Here is a 1517-nt window from a genome sequence, read left to right as displayed (position 1 = left end):
GGCACATTGGAATTTTAAATGAAAAAGCTGCCAGTAGGAATGGATAGGATCAAATTGATGTGTTTCAGGGTGATGTTTTTAATATTTTGAATTTTTTTTAGATTTAGATTAAATTCATTGTTGCTTAAAGTGTTACTGAAAGTAATCATAGTCAATTAATGATTAAGAAGATTCTAATTACTGCAACTGCTTATATTTTGAAAAAATATTTACTTAGAAATTATAGCCAAATTGAAGTGGATTTACTTGATATTATTTCAGGTGGATGAGTTACAACAGTTGTGGGATGACCTGAAAGAATTGTCAACTGCAAGACAAGAGGCCCTTGCTGGAGCTAAACAGGTATGTTAAATGTTCAGGTACAATAGGCCATTTAGAGAAATTCACCTAACGAGAACAATGAATGTTGAAATTTTTTTACTGCATATGTATATTGTTGTTTTATGATTTTTAATTGCTCATAAATGTTCCTCTCAGGTGCATGTATTTGACCGCAATGCTGATGAAACCATTAGTTGGATTGCTGAGAAGGATGCATTCATTTCCTCTGAAGATTATGGCCATGACTTGGAAACCATTCAAGGTTTGGCAAGAAGACACCAAGGCTTTGAGAGAGATTTGGCTGCTGTGAAAGAACAGGTATGATCTTGTTTCATTTATATTTTTCCTTTTTCTTTCCTTTGGTTTGTGGGTTTGTTGCCTCATCACATCCCATATAAACATAAAAAGTGACAGTGTACATATTAGCATTAATTGATAGTTTTATTGGACTTCCATAAATAGAAAAAAATGAATTATTATTATTATTTTTTTAAGAAATAAAGGTGTTTTAAAATATTCTATTCAATGTACCCACAGGTAGAATCAGTTGTCGAGGAAGCAAAGCGCTTGGCGGATCTGTTCCCAGATGCAAGAGAACACATCTCGGTGAAGCATGAGGAGACAGTTGAAGCCTGGAATGACCTCCTCGATAAGTCTGCTCAGCGTAAAGACAAGCTCTACCAGGCTGAGAAACTACAGTCATACTTTGATGATTACAGGGAACTTATGTAAGAACTGTGATATTGATGGATTTCAATATTTGTATTGGATTTTGTTCAGGGTTGTTGGACAGATAATTAATGCTCACAAATTCCACTTTAAATGCATTCATGTTCACCATCCTCTCAACAGGGCTTGGCTGAACGAGATTCTTGCCAAGATAACTGCTCCAGAATTGCCAAGGGATGTGCCAGGTGCCGAGGCTATCATCTCAAGGCACAAAGAATACAAGACAGAAATTGATGCACGTGCTGATGCCTTTGAAAAATTCAGTGCTGCAGGCAATGCACTAATTGATCAGGGCCATTTCATGGGAGAAGAAATATCAGAGAAGATTGCAACATTAGAGGCCAGAAGGAAGTTGTTGTTGGACACGTGGCAGATGAGGAGCTCGATTTATGAACGCAACCACGATTTGAGGGTAACTGTCATTGCTTAACTGATGAAATAGCTATTCAGGCCCCCCTCTCCCCAAA

The 1517-nt window shown here is 37.0% G+C and overlaps 1 protein-coding gene across 1 annotated transcript in view; it reads left to right on the top strand.

The window, feature by feature from the left end:
• Positions 1 to 1517, top strand: part of LOC119582031 (spectrin beta chain, non-erythrocytic 2-like) — a gene marked incomplete at its 5' end in the record, with an annotated part of 75134 nt that overhangs the window by 53554 nt on the left and 20063 nt on the right. Inside the window, 4 exon segments of the mRNA XM_037930241.1 lie at positions 262 to 342; positions 478 to 639; positions 859 to 1049; positions 1174 to 1462. Coding sequence (XP_037786169.1) covers positions 262 to 342; positions 478 to 639; positions 859 to 1049; positions 1174 to 1462 — 723 coding nt within the window.

This window comes from Penaeus monodon, chromosome 15 (assembly GCF_015228065.2).
Source record: "Penaeus monodon isolate SGIC_2016 chromosome 15, NSTDA_Pmon_1, whole genome shotgun sequence".
In the NCBI taxonomy this organism is placed as follows: domain Eukaryota; kingdom Metazoa; phylum Arthropoda; class Malacostraca; order Decapoda; family Penaeidae; genus Penaeus; species Penaeus monodon.
Note: the sequence above shows the minus strand (reverse complement) of the source record. Positions and strands in the feature narration are given on the sequence as shown.